General features: G+C 36.0%; 1 protein-coding gene across 7 annotated transcripts; it reads left to right on the forward strand.

The window, feature by feature from the left end:
- The first annotated feature begins 31 nt into the window (after positions 1-31).
- Positions 32-24,202, forward strand: LOC127066483 (steroid hormone receptor ERR2-like). Of its 7 annotated transcripts, none has more exons than XM_051000276.1 (11): positions 42-194; positions 1,534-2,203; positions 4,567-4,857; positions 18,294-18,440; positions 18,522-18,722; positions 18,817-18,946; positions 19,103-19,324; positions 19,436-19,471; positions 19,615-19,755; positions 19,839-20,041; positions 20,160-24,202. In XM_051000276.1, the coding sequence occupies exons 2-11, from the start codon at positions 2,129-2,131 to the stop codon at positions 20,496-20,498; spliced, it is 1,785 nt and encodes a 594-aa protein (XP_050856233.1). In that variant the 5' UTR covers positions 42-194; positions 1,534-2,128; the 3' UTR covers positions 20,499-24,202. The 7 variants fall into 7 exon arrangements, with proteins under 7 accessions (XP_050856240.1, XP_050856238.1, XP_050856233.1 ...); XM_051000277.1 differs by having other exon boundaries at positions 55-194; positions 19,118-19,324; XM_051000281.1 differs by lacking the exon at positions 1,534-2,203 and having other exon boundaries at positions 38-194.
- The last annotated feature ends 874 nt before the right edge of the window (positions 24,203-25,076 follow it).

Here is a 25,076-nt window from a genome sequence, read left to right on the forward strand (position 1 = left end):
CTGACTATATCCCGAGTGGTCAAGTTTATAATGACGTCGGGCACACGTGACGGCGCCACATGCACGACGAATAGGAGTCATCGGGGTTTTCTGCTTCTACTGAGCCGTGGAATCGGCCATTACTCCAATATTTCTCCCGCGAACAAACACCTTCAATCCACGATGAAGAAACAAAAGAGTCTACAAAAATCGGGGTGAGTGTTCGTGCTTATTTTAACGTACGTTCGCCCTTTGATCTCGTCATCGACGAGAGACACCAAGCGAAGAGAAAGTCCATTGGAATTAGCGACCTGCCAAATTTCATGGACGCCATCTTTCTTACGAATTCGTATACATTCCAGTGTATACATTAACAATTTTCACTGCATTCTTATCTCACGGCTCGAATTTCACGACTCCGACTTGAATTTTTCGTAGCAAAGCTTACGATTGTTTTTATTTGAATAATACATCATTTTTCTCATTACTACGCGATCAATGCTCGCGGCCTTGAAATTTGCCGCACTGCTTTCACAATCGATGACACGCGTGATTCTTTACTTTTCCTTTCTTTTTTTTTCGTTCCTTTCTTGTTTCTTTTTGTTTCTTCTTTTTTTTTTGTTGTAGTAGAGCAAAAAAGTGTGCGAAACATATAGTCGAATGAATTAGTGGCGTTGATTTTCTTTCTTGCATTATAACACGCATTTATATCCGAGAAGTTGGAAAAAAAAATCTCGAATTTTTTCCTGTTTCGAAAGACGATTAAAGATGCTGTGCTTTTCTACGATAAAATTGTATTGGATGATCTCGGCAAAAGTGAAAGCATTGCGGGATCGAGTTTGTGACCGAGTTTAGGTTTCTTAAATTCATTCATTTACATTCATTTAATGGATAGTTTGTAAAAACGAGAATGAAAATGAACTATATAACGTTTCGATGCCCTAAAGGAACACTGCAGAATAAATTTGCGTTCGTTTTGTAACATAATACGTAACTGACAACGTAATCCGTGACATTAATCTTCCAGTTAACGCATGGCTACTTCTCGAAGAGCACGTGACTCTCCGTGAATCGTTTGACAGTCCTCGACTGCACTCGCTGCAATATATATATATATATATATATATATATATATATATATATATATATATGTCGGTATGATTATTGCTTCTTAACATGTCTTACTTTCCTCATCTCGATAAATTGTGAAAGTATCAACGGATGAGAGTGTAAATCCCAATATTATCGAGTTTAATTTTCAATCGCTATTTTAAAATCAAAAGAATTAGAATAAATACGATATACATATATTCTACATATAATCGTGGATTGTATTTCATCGCAGGTAACACGATTCCGCGACTAGGTAAATATATATTGTATTAAATAAGTACGTATCTTCTCTTCGAGCATAATCGAAAAGTTTTCGATGCAAACATTCTCATCATTCGCAAAAATGTAGCCTCCTCATTTATCTTTTATTCAACATTTCACTTTCATCCTTACAATAATATAATTATATTTATTCGTTATATTTAACCGATTTTTTTTCAGACAATTGTTTTTATGCGTTTGCATATCCATACGTTTGACGATGTAAAAAATTCTTGAAAATTTTCAACAATAATTATTTTCAAAAAACTGCATATATTTCGAATTTGTACAATTTGTGGAACATACAAATTAGATACGTACGTACATATATACAAAGTGAGTGAATAACACTCGAGAATCATTTACCTATTGATTTATTTTAGAGAAAATGTTTTTCTGTTATTTTATTTCTAGAGTACATTACAAAAAAAAAAAGAAAAAAAGAAACAAATAGAAACAATAGAAGAGAAAAAAATAGAAGAGAAAGGTTACTTCGTTTGGTGGTATTGAATTACCTTGTATAAAATATTACTGGATATTTTTCGAACGTCTAATGTATTATATACGATTATATTTGTCGATAATGGTAGTTACTCGAACGAAATTACGTTTGCTTCCTTTGTCAAAATTAAAGAGAAACTGTTTGGGGGAGGAAAATAAAATGCGAAAAAAATAACAGAGACAAGAGGTAGCTTTCAGCTGTCCCTTCTCAGAAGGTATCATAGATGCGACTTCGTGTATGTAAGTACATACATACGTGCGTAACACCGGTAGCATGAGAAAGCGAGAGTGCCATATCGATCCGATTCGTTCCTCGTCTACCTACCTCAACCCTGACTTGGTCTCTCCGGTAAGATTATATTATCACCATTGTGCCTTCTTGTTATTATCTTTTATTCTAAAGTTATTTGTTTATCCATTTTTTTAATTCTATTATTATATTATATATATATATAAAATATATAATATATATATACATATATGCTATTTTGTCCGAATCCAAAAGTGTCGCAAAAAACGCACATTCGGAGATTAATACATAGATATGTAAATATCTTATCTTATAATATTGAATTCGTAGGCAAATATCTACATGGAAAGGTTAATAATGTCGTTTCGGTGTCAAGGTCGATTCGTACTAGAACGGAAAGAGTAACGTACGATATTCATACGTACAATACGTTTTTATACACTGTTTTGAACATTGAGCTTGACATAGTGCGTCGTGCCACTGGCAGGTGTGATTTTCAAGTGATTTCATGATTTCCTAAAGAATAATATCATTTTTTTTATTTACGTTTAGATGATGATTTCATCGTCGAAAAAAGATCATGGACGATACGATTTGTTTAGGAATGCTGTTTTTTTTCTTCTTTCTTTATTCTTCTCGAAAGAACACACCGTGTAATACGTAATTCGGCGTTGTGTCCTCGTCTCGTCTCTCCGTTTCAAGGCCTCCTTTCGTCGACGTTTCTTTCTAGTTAAAAATGCCTGTCTCTTTCTCATCTTTCGTTTTATTCTTTTTTATCTTACTCTCTAATCTCTTGATGCATAGCCAACGTAACGACATCTTCGACGATTCTTCAATTCTTCTCTTATCGCAATGTTACTATATATATTGGTTGGGGAAAATGTTATTATATACATGTATATATTGGTTGGGGAAAAAATTATATTATTTATGAATATTAGTAAGTTATATACGTATATATTTAAAAAGGCAATCGGATTTAGTTTTGGATACGATAATACAAACTACAATGCCATAAATATTCTCAAAAGACATTCATTTCTATCTGATCTTTAAACTAATTATATTATCATCGTAACGTATCTGCGAGTCAGAATTTACAATTTTTTCCAACGTGATAAATATTTTGCAATCAAATGATTCTCCGTGTATTTGCAAGTTTCGCGATATCTCTCTTTAAAGACATTCGTCACGATGTAAGATACTTTCGTAACATGAAAAATATTCTCTTGCAACGAAATTTCATGTCATGTCTCTTTCCATTGGTTGCAGTATCTGATCCGTTGTACGATTCAATTCTTTTCTGTTTTTAATCGAATTTCGTAATATTCAAACTTCGTAATAGCGTGAATTAACACCGGTTTGATAAAAAAAAAAAAAAAATTTAACGAAAAGGAAAAATCTACCGATTTTGACGACAATCGACATCGATCGTCGACAAAGTTGTAAATGTAATTATCACAGAATACCATGATGAAACATTCTCCCTGATTTTTTTATCGTTCATAACGTTGTAAAGGAAGGAAAAGCGTAAGCGTTATCTTCCCTCTGAACGTTGTTAAATGAACGTTTCTGTCGCCAATCAGATTCGTCGTGTTACATCGCTCACCGTGTAACAATGATCATGCCTTTTTTCTCCTTAATACCTTGTTCTACGTACATACGATGATAGCTGTGTAAATGGTCTTCTTCGTTCGTTGTACGAATGACTTGTCGGTGAACTTGCACAAAAGTTAGTTTTATTTTTGTTGCGATTAAACTTGTGAAATACATCTTCTCTTTATTACTTCCTTTTATACCGTATATTTTATGTACGGTGATAAAGTTTATTACCGCTGAATACGTAAAACGACAGATAAGAGCATTTGACGACAACTTTGTTTAGCATTAAAATCGGAAAATTGTTTAGTCCTTGCGCGAAATCGATCGAAAGAAGCGTATGATGTGTGTTTTACACACACACGCACGCAGATAGATGGATAGATACTTCGTAGACGTTGAATGCACCTTTGATCGATCATAGTGCAATATAATCATTTGATTTAGGATTAACGGTGGCTGTCGAACGTTATATAACGGTAGACTATGGCGTAAGAAAGTGCATCCGTGTATGTATATTTATGTATATATACATATATAGATTCAAAGCCACTTTGTACTTCGACAAAATATTCTAACAAAAAGATTCGTCTTCGTAAGAAGATTGTAATTCGATTAAGTGACTCGTTTTGAATCTGAATCAAGAAGAAAGACACTGCAATAAATAAACTTGATTAAAAGGAGACTATTAAAGAGATTTGTATGGAAGATAAACGTGCGCGCGCGCCAGAGTCCGTGTTACGTCCGTTGCTGACTCCGTAGATTTTTTTTCCTTTTTTATTATTATAAATTAATTTCTCAATGCGAAAGAATATCGATCAGTTTTGACTTCGAGAAAATTTCCTTAATAATTTTGATAACAGTTTCGTGGAGCGAGTAAAATGGGACACCCGGTATATGATCGTGGAGGTCCCGATAGAGAGGAAATAGCGAAGGAAAAGTTAGCGAGTCCTACGCCGGTGGGCTGTTTTGGGCGGACGACGGCTGTGCACAAAAACGGCGGCAGTCAAGTTCAAGGCCACCGCCCCCTCCAGCAGGTCCATGGCCGCCGCCGCCGCCGCCGCCGCTATTGCCGCCGCCGCCGCCGCCACCGCTACCACCACCGCCGGCTACCCCCACCAACGATCATCGCGATATACCCACGGTCTATGTATGTAGGTATATATATGTGTATATATGTATGTACTTATATACGCACGACGACGCGCCAGGAACGTATCAATCCGGGCTGCGAAAACGAAGGGTAGCGAAGAAGGTAGAAGAACCTCGATCGATTTACTCTCGGCTCTTCGACTCGTCCGTTATTGCGACGTACGACACCGATTTTCATTGTGTTGCATATTTCCAATATTTTCATATCTAAACTCTTATCAAAGCGTTATCTATTCATCTCGTCTCTCGATGCAGAACTTATGATATTTTCATAGGCGCTTTTACGATTTTTTTTTTTTTTTTTTTTTGAAAGGAGAGGGTGTTGCGAGATATCTACTTACATAGAGTGCTTCTTTAGGCGTGTTCAGATCGAAACTTAGTTTTTGTTAATAATTTGTATCGTGTTAGTTATCGGGTCTGTTTTTTTTTTTTTCGAACATCGTTACTTGACGCGCTTCGTATAGATTAATAAACGTAGAAATTAATGTCGATTTTGATCTATACGCATTATCTCTCGACTAGTTCACATGTGTATATATATATATGTATATATATATGTATATATATATAAAATATATATACAGGTATTGCAGTTTGATAGAACAGGGGAAAAGGAGAGAATATGACGGAGATATTTGAGCGGTTCAGCTGATATCGCAAATCGTTTCGAGTGCGAACAGATAAATGAGATAAGTTCTATCATATGTTGGCCCAAGGTGAATAGTGTTAATGACCGATTTGCCGTGGCCATGAAAAGCCGAAAATGAGAGATATTACAACGCGGTATTTGTAATTATCGAATAACATATGCGTATATTGCAGCTATCGAACGAACGAACGATTTGATCGAATATACATGGAGGCGATAACGCGATTTTGTGTTTTCTTTGGCTAATGCAATGCAATTATACGGTAAACATGTGTCATTCTTTCATAAGATTTTAATAACAAGTATTTCTCATTTGACGATTTTTACGATTAATCGAATCGTCGAGTCTGTCGAGAGTCGTAAATAATGTAATCGATATACGACACGTATACGTATAATATATAATTTTTTGAATACAATACGCGTATTGCGCGAGATAAAACTATTCGAGAGTTTTGAATCATGTATTCAAATCGTTTTATGATTTCGCTTATTATGTTTTTAATCTAATATAGAAAATCAAAGATCTTTGATAAGTCGAAACCATGTTGCGTGTGACCATCCCGTATGTTTGTTCAATTGCGTACATCAGCTACGAAAATCATAAATCGCTGAAAAGCGTATGTCGATTGCAGTGATATAATGTTCGTTTAACGGAGTTTTATTATCACGAATGGATCAAGAAACTGTAGAAAATAGATTTGAAATAATTCGTTTTCATCGAAAGTCGCTAGGTTAGCACGGAACGCAATGTAAATTTCATGTCATGTCGGGTGAGCGATCGAGTGATCGATTTACAACGTTATCGGTATTCACTGTTCGTTATCGAAGATTATTTTGCGCATTTCGACAACTGTTTTTGCGAGCTACGAAGCAAAAAGTTTTTCATGATAATAGAAATCTTTGAATATGAATAAGTATAGTAAAGTATGTTTCAATAAGGGATTGGATAATCGTACGATGGATAAAAATCGTTTCGAAACTCGGGGTTGTAAATTCGAACGTTGGAGATGAGACGATAATCGACTACATTAAATTTGCATTGTGATCCGTAATTATCGATTTCCATAATTAAATAGATTGTGTATAAAGTCATGGAATTTGAGGGGTGTGTAAAAAGTTGAAGTGTGTGTTTTATCTAATGATAACACTGAACTATTTTACTATCTCTCTCTCTCTGTCTCTGTGTTTGTTTCTCTTTCATTTTTTAGGAGAAATTTTGCGATCATTAAGATTTAGCGAAGATCGATGTTATTATAATAGAGAATAGAGCTCGATATTATAATAATATAGAAAGAGAGAAAGGAAGAAAGGGAAAAAGAAAGAAAGAAAGAAAGAAAGAAAGAAAGAAAGAAAGAAAGAATTTCGGTCGTCGCGCGTCGTGCGCGATCCAGGGTTCGCGTGTGGGATGGGGTGGGGTGGGGGTGTTACCGCATCCTCCGGCGCGTGTTTGCGTTCAGTCGCGCGCGAGCCGCGGTTCCGCCGAGTCCCAGGTTTTACCGTTGTTGCGTTTACGACGCGTTGCCGAGCGTAGCCACGCGGGGATGATTCGCGGTGCGTTCTATTCTTTTTTTTCCTCTACCATCACCATCGTCACCTTCTTTTCCTCTACCTCTATCATCTTTTCCATTTTATTACCGTCGCCCTTTCGCGTACTTCCGACGCTAATAACGTCTTCCTTGCCCTCGTGATACATCCCGCCGCCATTTTCTTATTTTGCTTACTCTTACTCTGCTTATTCCTCAGTGTGAAAAGGAGCGAGAACGATATGGAGGCCTGGATGTACGACGTGGTACGTGCTTTTTCTTCTTTCTTCTTTTCTTTTCTCTTTGTTTACTTCCTCCACCTTATGTACACCTTCTCTCCCTTTCTGTCTCTCTCTCTCTCTCTCTTCTCTTTTACTTTCTTTTTCTCTTTCTCTCTCTATCGCACGAACTCGTGGCTTTGTTTACGTGGTACGCGCGCGCTCGACTCCGATCGAAGGTGTTCAAATGAGAAGAGGAGAGAGAGAGAGAGAGAGAAAGAGAGAGAAAGAATGATAAGGTCCTTTCTAATTTTCGATTAATTAATGATAACTTTTTGTCTAAAGATTTTATAGTTTATACTTTTTATACTTCTTTTCTATATCACACTTATACATATATTTCGTCAGAGATGTTTTTAATCGATTATGGACCGAGCCGGAGAAATAACTTTTTTCTTTCGTAGAATGATAGCAAAGTTCATAAGTCTTTCGAAACAGTTACCACTACTCCGCGTTCTGTCTTTGTCTTTCGAAAGATTCACGTATATAGCGTAAAGTCTTGTACTTTGCGTGTCTCTCGAAGTCGTTTTCTACTTTACACGAAAAGTTAGTTTGAGAGGGAGAGAGAGAAAGAGAGAGAGAGTGGGAGGGAGGAGGTACGAAAGATTAGAAGAAGAGGTGAGATTAATCGGTGTTAAGAGATCGTCTACGATTTCGTCACTATTCATTTTCTCTCTCCGCAGTGCATGCGCTCGCGGATGAGACGTTAAACGTTGTTTTCCGTTCTCTCTCTCTCTCTCTCTCTCTCTCTCTCTCTCTCAATCTCTCGTCTCTTCACTTCTCGTACTTATTCTCTCGTAATAAAATAAAATAATATGCACAAAAGTTCATCGAACTTTCTTTATTCCTTATATTTGATCGCGTTGTGTGTTTCCTTTTATTGCATATAACTACAATTATAATTTATAATTTGCTTCATTCGAAACATATGGAAACTCCGATGTTTTTCTCAAACGTTTATTCAACGTGTTTCTTTTATTCAAATTATTAATTTGAAAGGAACAAAGGAATGAGGTATCTTTTCTTTTCTCTACCCTCCCACGCTCCGTTAAGTAAAACGGATTTTACGGTTCATAGAATAATTTCTTTGTGCTCGACTCGTGCTGTCTTCGAGAGAACAGCAGTTGTAAAAAAAAAAAAAAAAAAAAAAAACAAAAAAGAAAAGGATAAGAAATTTCTCCGGAGAGTCGTTTACGTTCTTCTGAACGGAGGACACGCACGTGGATGGAAATACGAAGAGACGAGCGATCGCAGTCATTGTATTTGAAGTAAGAGAGACGATGACACTTGTGTCTCAGTTTTTCTTTTACAAAAAGATAGGAAAAGAGCTTACCCATGTGCAAAGAAATTGTTTGCTTCGGTTGACATCATCCGAAAAGAATCGAACGTTCTAACGCGTTTTGTTGTTATATCTCTCCTCTTCTCTTCGTATTCGCGTTTCTCTTTGTTTTTGAGCGCGCGCCGGGCCGATGTGTTCTAACGTATAAAAAAATCGATCTTTGTGTCGCGCTAGCTCATCGAAATGTAGAAACGCGAAAAAAAAGAAAACCGCGTTTCTATATTTCTCTCTCCAACGCGATTGCTGATACTTGTTCTTTCTGAGTTCCCATCGATCCTTCGTTTTTTTTTCTTTTCTTTTCTTTTCATTCGTTGCTTTCTTTCGTTCGTTCCTTAACCCTTCCAAGACGACGCTGCCCTTGGAGCGAGGATAGAAAGGATATCTAAATATAAAATTCGAAGGTATGCTCGAAATAGCAATGCGAGGATGGAAACGTGGGATTCGGCGGAAAAACTTGATCTCGCTCTTCGTCGTGATAAAGAAATCAAAAATGAAAAGTAGGAGTTCGTCGATATTCGTTTCGAGCGACGATCGCGAGGTTCTTACGTTGTCGTTTTCGTTGTTGCTCGTCGTCATGGCGAGCAGTAACACAGATTCGGACTTTAAAAATAGATAATGCCCTACCTTGAAATTGCTCATACACGATTGTCTCGTATTAAGTTAGCGCGCGTTTCGTATCTTTACTACGCGATGTGTTCGCATTCGCGGTCCGTAACGGATCTCTGAATATGAGTTTTGTTATACCGTAGATGTTACGTGTGGATACCAACGAGATCACGATCTTGCTCAATTCCACGCGTGCGTCGAAGCAGAAGAAAGAACCGGAGGGCAATGCTTTAGCGAGCTTCTTCGATTTCCTCCTACTCCGAAGAACCTTTTTTTGTACGTCCTCGAACGATCCTTAACTTCTTTGACGTGCCGCATAAGCGTCGTCTCGACGAAATTAATATTTATTCTATTTCTTTGTATTTTGTTTCTCTTTTTTATTTTCGTGTTTTAATTCCTTTTCTTTTCCTATTTTCGCCCCCCGTTCATTCCTCTCACACTCCGGTTCGATACTTTGCGTGTCTCGAATACGTTTTTCAGCTTCGACACCAATAAACTTTTTAATGGACATTTAGAACGAGAGCCATCATCGGTATAAATTTATAGGCTCTACCGTTGGAAAGCATAAAATAGAATAATGATTTTAGATGATGAGCTCTTAGAAAAAAATTTTAACGGTACAAGCGATTTATGAAATTTCGGAATAAGAATTTTCTGTAGATTTCTCCTATCGACGATCATTCATCAATGATAGACCGTTCTCTTATCATAAACTTGGGCGTGCTTGCGCACGCGTGTATGAGAGAGAGAGAGAGAGAGAGAGAGAGAGAGAGAGAGAGAGAGAACGAGGGAGGGGAAGAGGAGACGCAAATCGTAAAGAACGGTGAGGCCAGCCTTCGTTCTGCTAATCGTCTGCTGCCTTTTGGCGCTTGCTTGGTGGGGAGTCAAGTTTAAGGCCACGAGACGTCGGTGACGTCATCACATCGAAAGAGAGAGAGAGAAAGAGAAAAAGAGAGAGAGAGAGAAGAAGAGAGAGGGAGGGAGGGGGAGGGGAGGAGAAAGAGTTGGGCTAGTCCTAACCTTGGACAATACGTGAAACAGAATAAATACATTGTCGAATCTACAGTATAGCAAAATAAGAAATATTTAATTATAGATCGAGGAATATTGGTAAAACAGATAGATTATCCCTTTAATTTTTTTGAGTAACTCTTGTAAGGGTAAAATTATAAGTAATGCCTACGTTGGATCGTATACAAGTAAAAAAAAGATAAAGAAAGAAAAAAGAAAATTATTCTGAAATTTACAAAATTGGGCTACGTTAAATTTCGATTTAACAACTTTTTGTAACTATACCGATGAGTATAGGTTTTCAATTGATTTCTTAAAATATATTTCATACATTATACATCATTAGAGGTACGATAGTCAATCCTATTTTCTAGTATTTGCGTCAATTTAAATCCCCTTTGTATACATAAATTTTCTTTCTTTTTTCTTATATGTATGTATGTATATATCTTGTATCCTTACATAGAGGAAAAGAAAATGAAAGGTTTAAAGAATTTAATGAATTTCCGGTGACACGCGTGAGAGAAGATTCGTCGAAGCTTGTAAACATTGCATCCTTATCTATTTCGATCAATTATTTAACGCCCCTCGGAGTGGTTTCTTTACCACGAGAATCGAAGAGGATCTATTTCTTTTCTTTTTTAAAAAGTCTGCTAACAATGCGGAAACACATCGAGCTTGTTTTCGACGATGTTAGCTGTAAATGCGGATAACGTTAAATTTCTAGATGGTTTCTAATTATTGAACTTGGAACGTGACGATCGATATGTGTGCACGAATTTATTTATGATAAGAAAGTGGACATTTTTAGTTTGAAATAATCAACGAAAGTGTTTTGATTGGTATCATAAATATGATTACGATAAGCAAATCTATTATCGTCAGAGATGCGATCAAATGTATCTGTATGTATATATATATATATATAAAACACTGGGCACGTATATAACACGTATATACATATACATCTAACTACATCGTATTATAAGTACTATTGAGATCCGATAAAATGTATAAGTACTTTTGATATCAGTATTTATCTCTAATTATTATTCGTTAGGGATAATAAGTAGGAGAAGGGGCAACACCGAAGAACAATCGGAAAGGGGTTCGCAGGCTTCTCATTGGATAAGTCTGCGAAATTGGTAGATAGCGCACAACTTCCAAGGTCTCGGCCTTGACCGTGCGAGCCAGGGTCTTCATCCTCGTTCGATCGATTTCTTATTCGACGCGTTTCAATCGCACGAATACCACCCACCTGCTACTTAATAATATTTTTCATTACGATTAATAATTTGTTTTCAATCGTACGACTGACTTGTGATCATTTTTACCAAGAAAATGAGAAAATTTAAAGGCAATACTCTTATATATGTCGCATACGTCTTTGGTAAGTTCTTTTATTTCAGTAAAGTATGTACGCAGGCAAATCGTATATATAAGAAACATTTAAGAAATATTTTATACAATATTATTGCACACGAAAAAATTTCGACGATTGGACCGGAAAAACGAGGAATTTCGTTCGATGATTCACGATCGTCTTCATGGCAGAGTCCATTTCTCATTTTTTCTTTCTTTTTTTTTCCCTTTTTTTTTAATCCATCGAGAGATCGAAAGAATTCAGAAATTTATCGAACTTCTATTCATAAATCGAATCATTTATTCTGCGTATTTAAACGACTAGTTGGAAAAGAGTAAACACGGACTATCGTACGAAGTTATTTATATCTTCTCAAGTTTATTTTATTAACTTTAATGATCGCATTAGCAATGGCTTCTTTCTTTCTCCTTTTCTTTCTCTTTCTACTCTCGATAAATGTGTGGTTTCGCGATGATGCTGCTGCGCGATAGAAACAATCAAAGAAAGCCATCTTAGATTTTCTCTAAGTTGGTTGAACCAGTCCAACCTTTAGACACCTGTTTTCACTTAAGAAAATCATTTTAAAGCGATATATATATATATATATATATATATATATATCCTGATAATGATAATCCTGTTTGGAGCGTCGAAGATTATACTCTTCCGTGCTTTCGTTTAGGTGAATTCGTCTGCACCTAAAATTACAAAGTATTATGGCGTAGCGTGACCACGTATCGTACATTTATTTGAACGATATCGCGCATAGTAACAGATAAGAAGAGAAATGGTCGAATGAGAACCAACAATAAAAAATTTGATATTAAGCGGTCTTTCATTTCCGTTTATTCTATGTTTATTCTTACAGTCGACTATCTCGAATCTCGTTTTCTTCGTTACATTGACGAAACGGTCGCGTAATCGCGAATAAACATCTAAAAGATGACTATTAATAAGACGGTGGTTCGATTATGCGCTAGGAAACATGCAGCATCGCGGACACGATACACGTGACTAGAATGGTGGTGATATTAATTAGACGTTGCCAGTAACACACATCCCTCAATCACGAAACGAACGTATACGCGTGATATACCTTTATTGTTGTCATGTTAAATTCTTCATAAATACTATTATCTCGTATTATTGTATGCGTTTGAGCACACCATTAGTTTTTTCGAATCATTAGAACGAATCACTCGTACCGATTGGGAATAAATTTGCGAAGAAAGGGCAAGGGGATTCTTCCGAAGAATAGGATGAGCAAAGTCGAAACAGCGATAAAGCGCAGCTGGCATCGTTTCTTTTTATTCTCTTTCGTACTGCCGTGAGGCTCTTTTTCTCGCTTACATAATCGACTTGTTTGAAAACGGGTGCGACGGGTTTCATGGACCTTGAAAATTTCGATATATCCCGCGCAACTATGTATGTACGTACAGTTGTAGTAAGTTTGATCGAAATCGGTAAACGTCCGTGGAGTAGAAGAAGGATCTATAAACTCTATCATTTCTATCGAACTATCCATCTTTTCGTGAAAGTTTGATGAGTGCTACTACTTAGTGCTTACTTCTGGTCGTCGTGACTTTATCGACGTTGATATTTTTTCTTCCGAGCTTGACGTATATTCCGTAGGTTTTTTTAAGTAACAGGATTATACTCTTGACGCGTTCAAAATTTCTTTCTCTACTTTATTGACCGATTTATTCGTCGTTATTTTATCGTAATACGTACGGGTCGAACGATTAGAAATAAAATTCTAATATTATAAATATTATAAATATTAACGTTTCATGTACCGCGCGAAGCAGCCGTTTATAACTCGATCACATAAAGCCGAACGAAATATCTTCAGGCAGGTTAAACACGTTAATATAATAATTACGACGGAAGAAGAAGAAGAAGAAACTTTACGTCACGGAGATATGAGAGAAACAATCGTTGCGAGACCACGAACGATGGACAGAAATAAAGAGCGATTTTAAGTAGGTATAGCGTAAAATCGTGATGCGAGTTGCGCCATCGGTGACGTATAACCTCCTTGCGTATGCGTGTAGTTGGGATTCAAGTACGTGTAATCCTCTCGATGTGTCGTGTATGGTGCAGCAACCAGTTAGAATTGCAATTAACTCTTTGTATTCGGATCTATCGCGTTAGTCGATTTCAACACGAACAAAAATTCATTAGATCCTTCGTTCAAGCGTTCCCATTGACGTCAAAATTTTCTCGTTTATTTCGAAATCAATCGCATAAATAGATTTATATATCTTTGATTTTATGCGACAGAAAATAAAAATGCAACGCGTATTTCATTATTAATCATTTTTCAACTATGACATTTACATATCTTAGTCGCTTAACAAGTTTTTCATAATCATTATCATATATTATAGCTTTTAATTCTCAACACGTATTCACGAATAGACTTTAGTACCTACAAGATAATCTATAGGATTTATTTAATTGTTTCTGACGAGGAAATGATAACGACTCGCAATGAAGAAAAACCTTCTTCCGTTCGATAAACTCGAAGTAATTAGTAATTGCAAATGGAAATATACTTAACCGAGAAATAATCGGAAATAATTTAATTGAGAAATTAATCGCGAATCTCATGAAATCGTTTTTTTTTTTTTTTAAGTTATATTTATATTCTGTTCCGCTCAATCTCTAGGTTACATAAAGATAATATCGCACGTATATCAATGTCTCTTGGTTACTTTCGAAAGTCTCCCTCCTATTGGATTATATGTACGTATTTTAAGAACTTGAAAAAACGTCTCGTCGCTACGAACGGACGTGCTTAGAAGAAAATTTTTTTCTATCCCGCTTGGGAACTTACAGCATGCATGCATTTGATCCGAATCGTTTTATTACAATTGAGCGGACCGAATTTTTTCATAAATTGTTTTCTATCGAATATATTGATTACGATCAAGTATACAGAATGTATTATAAAATATGGGGTCACAGAAGCTTCTTTTTTTTGTTTACACGGTTATAATTTCTTTTTTTCTTAATTATTATTTTCTACCGATTGTTGGTCTATCCTCATAAAATTATACGACTGACGTAGAAATCTCGAGGCCATACTTTTCAATACTCTGGACATAATCGGTCAGATAAAGGAATTATTGGAACAGAAAAAAGGTCGAACGGAATAAGACGTTTATAGAAATTATTTTTGCTCGCTGAATTGTGGGTCTTAAAATGATAGCTAGGTATATATTTTAATATCCACTGTGTATTCATTATAATAAATTTGAAATATATGCATATAGATACGTATGCATCTTATTTTTCGACAAATTATTTCGAAATCGATGGTGTCGAGTTTATGCGAATTTCTCAGCCAGACAGTCGGAAGCTGATAGCAGCGGAAGTCAGTGGGCGCTCGCAAGAGAGACAGAGAAAAATAGAGAGCGAGAAAGAGAGAAGGAGAGAGTGAGAAAGAGAAAGAGAAAGAGAAAGAGGACGAAAGAGAAAAAAGGAAAAAGAAAGAGCAAGCTAGAAGATAGAAAAAGGCACGCGACGAAGAAGACGGCTGAAAAGTGTTGGGCGCTGTCGCTGGAGGCATTGGAGGGGGTTAAAGAGAGAGAAAGAGAGAGGGAGAGTAACGTCAAGGCCGTCGTAGTCGGCCGTTTCCGCTGGCGTTCGGTATCTAAATTTGCGATGGCGCTGTTTTGCGGCCTTCGCTACGCGGCCGTGCTTCTCTCTTTTTCTCTCCGTGTCTCTCTCCCTCTCATTCTCGTACCGTTCCCCTTCACGCCTTCTCTCCCTTTCTGCACACGCAGAAAAGTCAAGTTCAAGGCCAACCACAGATAGCTCCCTGCGTGTGCTGTCGTGTCTCATCGTTTTTCTCGTCTCTCTTGCGTCTCGCTTCTAGCGATCATTTAATCGGCGATCGAACAAGGAAAGAGTGAAGTAAAGGGTTGCTTGGGGAAATCGAGGAATGGAGAAAGAGAGAGTGAGAGAGAGAGAGAGAGAGAGAGGGGCAGAGAGGACGGGAGGGATGGAGGGAGGCAGGGAGGATGCATCTTACGCAATCCTTTCCCCGTTACTTTCCTTTCGAAGTAACACATAGGGCCTCTCTCGGATACATCGAAGAGCCATCAATGAAGTATACTTTAAGTATACTTACTTAAAGACAACATATATACGGAATATTCTAATATGTGAAGTTGATATATGCTTATGATTACATATCTATAGAATACATTGTAAATATAAATATTGCATATATAAATATTTGTAATAATTGTAAATGTATTTAAATGTATGCACTCTTTTGCAGTTGAATAATGTTGCATTGAAAATGATATACAAGAAGATTCGCAGATTTATCATCATTTTTTGTAGTTAACGATTTCAATAATCCTGAAGAATTGAGATTTAAATGGGATGATTCAAATACAGATATATATATGTATATACGTTACGATTATTAGTTTCCTACATGTTTATGCGAATTTTCTGTATTGACAAGATTTTTCAATTTTTTAAGATAATATATGTATATATATATATGTATATATATATAAGCTTTAAACGACATAGACTATTTAACAGCAATTTAATAGAGTATAAAGGAGTAATGCAATAGAAACCCGTAAATATGTATCTTATTGTGTCATGACAGGATTGACGTAGTACAAGATTGAATTCTATCGCCGGTAGAAATAATTCAAGCGTAAACGATAAACGCTTTTGTGGAAATGGGAGGACAGATTTAAGACTGACAAGTCCAAGCATATTCTTATTATCTCTCTATCTATTATCTCTCTATCTATTATCTTTCTATCTATTATCTCTCTACCTATTATCTCTCTATCTGGTTTCCTTTCGTATTTAATTTCATATTATGCTCTAATAAGGACTCAAACGCACGTGTTCGTTATGCAATTTTCGTTTATATTTTTTCTCGGCAATCGTACAAATCGCATAATAGGCGTGTTATATCAGAATTACGCGAGAAATCTTTCTGTTTCGTCATCGATCCTCGATCATTGATCTTATTTTGACATTTTATAGATTTGGAAGATTTTTTTTAAAGGACATCGCAACAATTACGGTATAAATTCTATTTCTTCGATCCTCTATAACGCCGTCTAACTTTGAAGTCGCTCACTTATATTGTATATATCAGTAGTTTTTAATATCTTTTTTTTTCGATGCTAAGTTATATTATTCGTAGTATAATACAATATAATATTATTATAAAAAAGTAACATTATAATTGTCACATTGTATAAGTTTTTTTATAGAACTCGAAAACATTCGGTTATAGACGGTTCGCTGACCAATAATAAAATATTTATTAATTTGCGAAGATTTTTTGATCGAACGATCCATTTTATCGTCGATCAGATTTTAACGCGTCCAAGCGACTGTAGGAAGGGTACGTAAATTGTACGTAGCTCGTTAACGGAAATGCGTGCGTTCGGTGGTAAGTAAATACTACGTTATGAAGGAAATAATGTAGAAAAAGAGATAGAGAAAGTTATAAGGTCACACATTCTAGGCTTCTGTGAATCGTATGAATGCGATCGTCATTTCATCTGAGAAGTCAAGTTCAAGTTCAACCAGATATCCTGCGTTCCTCTATCTCTTTTCTGAGCTCGAACCACGACACCGTATGTGCCACCAGTGGTGTGGTGGGAGAGGTTGAAGTTGGAGATGAAGGAGGATGAGGAGGAAGATGGAGAGGGTAGAAGATCGAGAGTAGGAGTAGGAGAAGTATTAGGGGGGGAGGAAGAGGAAAGAGAAGAAGGCTTACGCAATCCTTTCACCGTTACTTTGTTCACGGAACCTAGCTAGGGCTTGTTTAAGGGACCATCTTTCCAAGTCCATTCGTCGTCGTTTTAAAAGCTGTTCTTCTTGACGCTTCGCTCCAGACATTTCGACTGCGTAAGGGAGGATAAAAAAGAAATTTAAGTTCAAGGTCAACCAGATGGCGCGGGAACGTTCTTCTTACGCGTATCTACATATATCTGAGCTCACGATTAAATGCAAGATGCTTCGTGTCATCCATTTTCCATTCCTTTCTTTGAAGAGATTACGAAAAAACAGGCTTTTATCGAATCATAAATATCTGTCGAGTATTCGATCGTCTGACTAACTCTCGAGAGTACGGAAATCGTTCACTTTCTCTTCGAAATTTTTCCGATTATGCCCTCAAGTAGATTTCGTTCATCGTTTTATAGTATGTAATGACTTTTTATTTATGTAATAACCTTTTTGTTTCTCTTTTTCGTATCGAATAATTTGGGGATGTATTATTTTGTCGTCGATACGAATGGAACGAATTATGGTCGAGAAGAACTATAGAGAAGGCCAATGGTGTGAGGATAATTATGAAGAGCGCGGACCGTCGAGTTGAAAAATATTTTTTTCACTTCTAGAGCCTGGCCCGAACGTTGCGAGAGCAACGTTACGGACATCCTCTCCCAACCGCGAATTCTCTGAAGTCGATTCTAAAAATGTTCGTGGTGCTGGTCGTACTTAAAAATAGCGATCGAAAAAAGTGCAACTGACTGCAAGGAGGAGAGAAAGAAAAAGCAATAATTTTTTTTCGAGTGGAATCTTCTCTTTTCGCTTTTTTCTTCGCCCCTTTACCACTTATATTTCGTTTCTTCGCCCCTTTACTACTTATATTTCGTTTCTTCGCAGGTTTGTATGATGTCTGGCGCTACTACCGAAGGTATGATATGCTACAACAGAACCATGCCAAACATTAAACAAGAAGTCGACAACCCCGCCACGCCTACACAAAACTATCAAGTTTGTTCACCGACCACTACACTGCAAAACCAGGAGGTAAAACATTATAGGATAGCGAGAAATGTAGAAATTGATTGATATAACATCGGTACGATAATAATGATACGTTATATGTAGGCAATTTGCACAAAAATGGATGTGCCGCCTGATTATGGCGGCGGCGGCGGCGGTGGGGGTGGTGGTGGTGGTGGTGGTGGTGGTGGTGGTGGCGGTGGCGGCAGCGCTTGTAGCGGAAATGGAGGCGGTGGTAGTGGAAGTCCAGGTAGTCCAGAGATGCATCACTGTTCTTCGACAACTCAACCTTTAGGAACTCCTGAGGTATCACTAAGAATGCACGACGAATGATCGTTGAATGCCGCATTTGATATTATGAACGTTCGAAATAAGATTCGTATATTTGTTTCTTATTTAGGAAGGCATTAAGGAGGAAGATATGATGCCTAGGCGATTGTGTCTCGTTTGCGGAGACGTCGCGAGTGGATTCCATTACGGTGTCGCGTCTTGCGAAGCGTGCAAAGCTTTCTTTAAGAGGACCATACAAGGTAAAAAAAGTTTCACGTTCCTCTTGGATTGTCGGAAATTCGATTATTTTACCAGATAGTACCAGATAGTACCAATTTTATGAATTAATCGTCCGTTGTGATATATTTAATAATGGTGCTATCTGGATCAAGGCCATGTATATTACGATAAAATAGCGAGTAACTTTACAGGTAACATTGAATATACTTGCCCGGCAAACGGAGAGTGCGAAATAAATAAACGTAGGAGAAAGGCGTGCCAGGCCTGCAGATTTCAAAAATGTCTTCGCCAGGGAATGCTAAAAGAAGGCGTGCGATTGGATCGGGTTAGAGGTGGCAGGCAAAAATACAGAAGGTCTACGGATCCTTACATCCCCGTGAAAACGGCTACTCTGGAAGGTAATGTTTTCTACCAAGTAGCTTAATCTAGGTTTTTTATGTCATTTTAAGAATCATTAGAATCAGTTCGAGTATCCGTTCATATAAACAAAGATTTTTTAATATTTCAAGCGAGCGTAGCATCCGGAGGATCTGGGGAACAAATAAGTAAGCTGCAGAATATTTATTAAGTCTGGTTTATATTAGATAAAAGCAAACTGGATAATGTAATATTAAGTAGAACGTATAAGATTACATCACGATGTTTGACATTATGTGATTCGGTTAAAGCTATATACGTGTGTTTATAGATAACAAGATGGTCGAAGCTCTAGCTGCGTGCGAGCCCGATATTTTACAAGTATCCAATCTTTCTCACACTTTGGACACAGATCAAAGGATACTGGGACAATTGTCGGATCTATATGACCGCGAATTAGTTGGAATTATCGGTAATTTAGTATTGGAATAGTAACATATTTTACGCGATATAAGCTGCTCGTTTTATAATACAGAGAACGATGTTGTTTAAAAGGTTGGGCTAAGCAAATACCGGGGTTCAGCAGTTTAGCTTTAAACGATCAAATGCGGCTTCTACAAAGTACATGGGCGGAAATCCTAACTTTCAGTTTAGCATGGAGAAGTATGCCTAATAATGGCAGATTGTGGTTCGCTCAAGATTTCAGCTTGGATGAACGCCTGGCACGTGAATGCCATTGTACAGAGCTATATACGCATGTAAGTAGAGCGGTCGGTTACGAGATAAAAAGAAAGTTTGATTTGTCAAATGGAATTTGATACAAGTAACTTTTTCGAACTCTGGTAACATTTGTTTTATCATTACCGTTTATGACAGTGTATCCAGATCGTAGAAAGGATTCAACGATTGAGTTTGATCAAAGAAGAGTACTACGTACTGAAGGCATTGATTCTAGCGAATAGCGACGCGAGATCGGACGAACCTCAAGCGCTATATCGCTTCCGTGACGCAATATTAAATTCCCTTTCGGATTGCGTAGCAGCCGTAAGGCCAGGACAGGCGTTACGTGCTACGCAAAACATGTTCCTAATACTGCCTAGTCTTAGACAGGCCGATGGAATTGTAAGGAGATTTTGGTCGAGTGTTTATAGAACGGGCAAAGTGCCGATGAACAAGCTCTTTGTAGAGATGTTGGAAGCTGCCTATTATCGATGAAACAGCTAGAACCTGGTCGAATGCTATCATTGAAATTGATACGAGTTCGTCAAAGTTATCATTAATTGTCGATGTAAAATAACCATCACGCGGAAATAACAAAGGTGTTACTCACGTTTTCGAAACTAAAGAGAATGACAGTGAGTGAATGATAAGTGAGAGGAACAGTGCAGTTCTGTTCTTTTTTTTTCGAACAGACTCGCGAACAAAAAGTTCTTTATTTTTCAAAGGTGAAGCGTGGAGTGATTTCGACCAGTGTTTCCCGACGATCATCGAACCTTGCGTATAGTTCTGAGATACCGTTAGCTGTCTTTGTTTAAAGTAACCAAGCTTTCCTTTTCAAGTACCCCTTTTACAGGTATAGGAAAAGGAATGTGATTTCAGCATAAAACGCGGAGAGAATAAAATGCGAGGAGCCTACGTTTAGAGGTATCATTATAGGATAGTATATAGTCTGTTGATCGACAGATCGCACTACCAAATAAATATGTTTTTGTTTACACACTTGATCATTATGATCGTGACATCGAGTCAATGATCGTACAAGTCAGATCGAAGTTTAGTAATTGTGGTGTTTGATGAACTGTGGGTGTTTGATGTTACATATTTGCAATAGAGATACGCTAATCATCTCATGCTTGTCATTAATCTGGATTCATATATCGTTTCTGGCGGTTAGTTAATTTAGCAAGAGGAACGTACGTGCGTAACGCTAATAATTTAAAAAAAAAGATAATACAAATGTTTACTTGGCATTATAGGTGGCATTAAATGTTGAAAGTAATAATAATTAAAACTTAAGCTAGATGTATCGAACATCCATAGTTACAGCACTTTAAACCTTTAGGGCGTATCGTTGTACAAATAAAACCAGTGATAAGAATAGGGTTGATCAAGTTGGAGAGATGAAAAGAAAGAGAAAGAATGACTGGATCGTTCTCGAATTAGAGCCACGTTGTTTTTTTTTTTTTTTTTTCTTTCTTTTTTCTTTTTTTTTTTTTTTTTTTTAATTTCTTTTGTATAAGATACATTAGGAATATATTTTAAGAACGGACTTTGGCCAGGTTGCCAGGTTCATGAGAGTAAAAAAGAGGAGTTTAATTGTTTGTTAAAATGATCGCGAAAATATTGCGCGTGCCACACAAAAAGTGTAGGAGAATATATATATGTATATATATATATATATCATATATTATATAGAATATATAAATATGTATATATATACATATATATATTCAGGGATCTTTATTATCTAGTTATTACCGTTATGAGTATCGCGTGCGGGTCGTGTGCATAGTACTGCTTCTATGGAAGGAAGGTCGTTATGTAACAAGAGCTACTATTCTAACGTGAAAGTTCAGTACGAATTGAATATAAATTTGTTTTATGGAGCTTTCTTTAGCAATAGTTTGTCATCAGCCATAACATTTTCACAGATATTTGTATTTTTCTTTTTGCCTTATATATTCGCGCGAAATTAAAAGCACGATGTAAGAAATTGAATCTGTTTTATCGGAAGGAACAATCGATTTTGTTACTTGTTATATTTGAAATTTATATCTAATATATCTCTCGAGATGTATCGGCAGCGTCCGTGAACTTAATTTTCTCTTTAACAATAAGGATACGAGTAATGACTACGAAGTAACCAATTCCTGCACAAAAGAGAAACAAAATATTATCGAATTAAAGTAACGTACAAACAATCGTTCGAAGAATCGGTGAAAATGTTATGCATCGGTGTAGTCGTATCGTATATCGTCACTTTTACGGTGCAATATATAGTTCAGTCGCGTCGTTGCATTATCCAAACCATGGAAATGTGGCATTATTCCTTTATTTTGACCTTGCTTTTCCTTCTTGTCCTTTTATCTTACAACGTTTCATCTATCCTGCATTTACGTACGATGAATATTTCATGATACTGACTTCCCATATCTTATTCGTGTAAGTTCTTTCAAGTTTTCCTGCTTGATGATTTGTTCCTCGTCATGAAGTAGATAGCATAATAAATGAAATGAAAACATGGCTGTTCAGCCACGGCGAATTTTATCTGTGTTCTTTACAGCTTGCTACATTTTTCTCTCTTTCTCGTTCATTACGTGGCTTATTTTTTAAATACATATACATATGGTTTCGATTTTTTTTCCCCATGGATAAATTTCACTTTAAGATGTCAACAAAAAAATTGAAAGTAATCAACGAAAAGGACTGACGCAAGAGAGATCTTTTCTGTATCTCTTGCGAATGAAACTTTTTTTCCTATCGGTAAATAAATTATTGTTCAGTTATTATATTCACTTTTCTTATAAGTTTTATACTTTCGATTTAACTAACATCAATTCATTCGTCACGCTCTTCCTTTTCGTTTTTATCAATGTAAAAGTGTTTCTTCTTTAGACTGTGATATTTACACATTATTTGGCTTTCTCTTTTGTGGAATTATTGGCGTTCCGTCAAAATTCGAACGTTTTAGTTTATGAGATCTTGTAATATATTAATATGAATTTATCTTGTTCTGCTTTTTTTTTTTGTTATTTTTCTTGAGTTGGTTTCATAATAATTTACCAACTATTTCCATGTATGTAAAAATCGATACGTTAAATTAATTTTTCTACTATCGCGCATGGTGAAACTATGTTAACCAGATTGGGCGATAAGGGTGGTGTTTCATAAAGCTTAGCTTAATTCGCGCGTCGTTGATCAGCTTTTGTCATATCTTGATAATCCGATTCGTTACTTGATTTATTATTTTCAAGTGGAATTCAATGTATCTTCTACGTGCATACGATCGTTTATTATAAATCCGACAATAAGATACGATATATGTAAAACTTTCGTAGTGCGATGGTATTGAACTATTAAATATCAGACGCGCTGAACTATTAAAAATACGGAAAAGAACGGGTAAGAATATTGAAGAAATATTTTCTTAATCAAAGCGTTCCACCTAAAAGCAAAAATGTATTTTTATGAAACCGACTTTTATATGGTCCCCATCGAAATTGAGAAATCCACAAATTTTCGTAAGCTTTTATTTTATATTTTTTTTTTCCATCATTTAATCATCATCCATTCGCCGTGGCATAGAATCGTAGTCTCAGGGTTGCATACAAACAAATAAACAAACGATACAAACCTCGATACATACAAATAGTTAAGAATGCGAATATATTTGTGAAGCAAACATTATAATAATAGTAATAATAAAAGAATAATAATTATAACATTAATAATAATATTAATAACGATAAAGATAAGGAGACGATTAATGCTGTAACTCACTATGTTATATAATGAAGCTTATGTGTTACGAAGATGGAAATTATTTATATATAAAAAAAAAAGAAAGAAGGAAACGCATATATGAAAACGGATGGAAGAGAAAATCCGGCAGAAGTAAAATTCTTTTGTGTTAAGGAATTAAGAATGGTCGACTATTTTTGCCCAAATAAAGTGGGGATTTCGACTATTTGTTTTCCAAATCGTTATTCATTTTATCCGTCCGCGTGTTTGGCTTCAAATCATTTTTCGTCGTCGACATTGATTATTCAAACGTGCATATTTTTCTTTTCAGAGGACAAACAAAAAAGGATGAAATCGATTTATTTTTGTTATAATAGAGCGATTAAATAGATGTGTGTATGTAATATGTACATTTTGTATTTGGTGCGAAGAAGATTACAAAAAAAAAAAAAAAACAACAACAACAACAACAAACAAGGATACGATCCTACGGCTAAAATAAGTTTCTTTTATTTCTTTTTTTTTCTTTTTTTTTTTTTCTATATACATTATTACGCTGAAGATGACATAGATTTTTTTCTTTTGTTGTCAGTGTACAATATCGCCCCTTTATAAAGTGTAAATATATAGTATAAATAAAGAAGGCGAAAGACGCTAGTACCAGTTTTGAGATTTTTATATTGTAACAGGCATCATTTACAAGATGGATTTGGAGATGGATGCGAACGAACCTTGAATTTAGCATTATTAGTATTTCATGTGTAGATATCGCGCACGTTCAAAATAAGATTATGTTTATTTAACATAAGGCAAAGTAATTGAAGAAAGAGGTATAATATTTTTCGTTATAAATATTGGATGTTAATAGTAAATAAGCGATAAAAAAAAATTGATGTTTTCTGTTTGAAGAAAATCTAAAGGTAGTTAAAAATTCGTATAATATCTGCTTCCTATCTGTGATCTATACTCAATGAATTCTCAATTATGCTTTGATCTTTAGATCTTCTTTCGAAATCCACCATCGAAAACGATGCCTGTAGAATTTAAATGCCGCTTCTATGACGATTATAAATATGTATGTAATTACTTTGTAATTGTACTATAGTAGGTCTATATATATATATGTGTGTATATGTATATATATGTATATATATATATTTATATATATATTTTATATATATATATAAATATATAATATAATTTTTATATGTATACATACACGAAGTGAGAAGTGTAGTCGAACAAACACACGAGAGATCACCGGCTAACTTGTAAAAAAAAAAATGAAGAAAATCAAGTGACAGCCTAAATATTACTGGAGTCGAGTTTGTG

Source organism: Vespula vulgaris, chromosome 9 (assembly GCF_905475345.1).
Source record: "Vespula vulgaris chromosome 9, iyVesVulg1.1, whole genome shotgun sequence".
In the NCBI taxonomy this organism is placed as follows: Eukaryota; Metazoa; Arthropoda; class Insecta; order Hymenoptera; family Vespidae; genus Vespula; species Vespula vulgaris.